This window comes from Mastomys coucha, unplaced genomic scaffold (assembly GCF_008632895.1).
Source record: "Mastomys coucha isolate ucsf_1 unplaced genomic scaffold, UCSF_Mcou_1 pScaffold3, whole genome shotgun sequence".
Classification (NCBI taxonomy): domain Eukaryota; kingdom Metazoa; phylum Chordata; class Mammalia; order Rodentia; family Muridae; genus Mastomys; species Mastomys coucha.
In genome coordinates, this window is record NW_022196909.1 from 46,674,924 (window position 1) to 46,677,101 (window position 2,178).

The window sequence follows — 2,178 nt, forward strand, 5'->3', positions numbered from 1 at the left end:
CTGGAAAGCTCTGGATACAGAGCGGAGCTCTTTTCCACAGGACTTGTCAGAGCCTTGAATAGACAGGGTCGGCCTCACAGTGGATTCCAGCACTCGTGAGTCCCGCGGCAGGCCAGCCAGGGAAGGGGGAGTACAGACAGCAGTGGGGTTCTACCGGCTCCCCGACACTATGTGCTACTGAAATCAGGTTCCTCCCTTAGTATGTCTATATTTGGGCTAATACAACTTAGTGGCTCTGGGGTCAGGGTGAGGGGGCATTCCCACGTTCAGAGCTGGAAATCTGCATTTTAACTCCCAAAGGTGCATGCGACCCCAGGTGTCAGAAACCCAAGGCGGGAACACACACAAGCCTGCGAATTTGAACTCATTCTACCAAAGCAGAGTGAGGAACCAGGCTGTCCCTGGCCATCTGACACGGAGAGATTTCTTCCAGTGTAGAGCAACTTGGAAAGAACAGAGGTTTGCCATCTTAGCCAAGAAAACCCCATGTGTGCTGGTGCATCCACTGTGTCCGCATGTCTCTGTTGCCTATCAGGCATCCAAAATACCCTCCCAGCAACAGCCTGCCGCCCGCCCTCCCGCCTGCAGCTCCAGGGGCTCGGTGGCCTAACACACTTGGCTCCCATACAGGGCAGAGAACAGAGCACAGGGCCCAGGAGTGGCCTCCTTTGCACCATCTGTAGCCAGCTATTGTCCCCAGCCACCCCTGCCCCGCTGGTTCACAACCCCCTGGAACCTCAGGATGTGATCCTAAGAAAGCCTGCAGAGTGCTGGCCGGGCCTAACTCCAGATGCTACCGCTCTGTGGTTTAGGTCCGTTTTGAGACAGGGTCTTTCTCACTATGCCACCCTGGCTGCCCTGCCCTGCAACTTGAGATCCCCGTGCTGGGACTGGAGGTGTGGCCCATGACTGGTATGCTGAGAAAGAGCTGAGAGAATGGAAGGCTGTGTGCGGTGGTAGGCAGGGCTGGCACAAGCCAAGAACTGCCATGGATAGGAGAGCTGAGGTAGGAAGAATGCCGTGTGTTCAAGGTTAGCCTTAGTTAGAGAGATGCTGTCCCAAAATGAACCTGGGAAACTGAGGCACGTAGATCTCTTGAGTCCCAGGCCAGACAGGGCTCCATAGTGAGACCCTGCCTCAAAAAAAGAAGCGGAGGAAAACTCAAGGCCTGCCTAGGCTACATGTAAATATATATGTGTGTATATATATATATATATATATATATATATATATATATATATATATATGCATATTTTTTTCTGACCTCCAGAAATGTGAAGGAAGACATCTCTGCGCTTTAAGCCCCCATCCTGGTTCTGTGCTGCACCCGCCCCAGAAGCAGACCCCAGCCTTCCCTACATGACCCTCAGCTTGCCTGACATATCCTTAGTCCCAACCCTTCAGGAAGGAAAGAATCCCATGGCCAGGCAATCAATCACCCACATTTTTGTTTTAATACAGCCTGCTATAATGGCAGCTCCCCGCACCCCCAAATACCCCCTAGGCCATCTGAAGATTCTCCTCTTGGTTCAGGAGACTACATTCCTATAAACCTTGAGACATAAGTAGTGACAAAAAAAATATTGGAGTTTGGCCCTGTCACACTCCCAGGCTCAGCTGCAGGTCAGACTGGACAGTCACTGCAGCTTCATGCCACTTCGTCGCCGAGAGTCCTTCCGGGCTATGGGACTGAAGTTCGAGATCTCTTTGTAGATATGTTCTGTGGAAAGTGAATGTGCTTTAGAATGGGCCTGGGACTGCCCACCCTCCGTGGAATAGAAACCAGCTCAAGGAGCAAACCCCACAGGAGATGGACAGCTACCGGGGACAGGTGTGTCCCCTTAGGCCTCGAAGATGGGCAGACAGAGGGAGCTTGGGATACCTTTCCATTTATCCACGCTGAGTTTCTCATGTTCTAAGGCATCGTCAAACGGCTGCTGGGCCTCTGTCTCCTCCTCAGGGTCCCGGAAGGGTTCAAAGAAGGGGTGAGCCAGCGCCTGAGCAGCGGTCAGACGCTTGTCCACATCCAGCTCCAGCATCTTGTCTAGCAGGTCGGCAGCTGCAGGGACAGACCACCTGGTGAGCCTCCCACCTGGTGAGCGCCCCCACCCCCTGTGAGCCCCACCCCTGGTAAGCCCCGCCCCTGGTGAGCCTCCCACCTGGTGAGCTCTGGTGAGC

General features: G+C 53.8%; 1 protein-coding gene across 1 annotated transcript in view; it reads right to left on the reverse strand.

Moving 5' to 3' along the window:
• Positions 1 to 1,430: 1,430 nt before the first annotated feature.
• Positions 1,431 to 2,178, reverse strand: part of Mapk13 (mitogen-activated protein kinase 13) — an 11,603-nt gene continuing 10,855 nt past the window's right edge. The window contains exons 11-12 of the mRNA XM_031348107.1: positions 1,883 to 2,059; positions 1,431 to 1,720 (exon numbers count right to left, since the gene is read on the reverse strand). Of these exons, the coding sequence (XP_031203967.1) occupies positions 1,638 to 1,720; positions 1,883 to 2,059 (260 nt within the window). The 3' untranslated portion in view covers positions 1,431 to 1,637. The remainder of the gene's footprint in view (positions 1,721 to 1,882; positions 2,060 to 2,178) is intronic.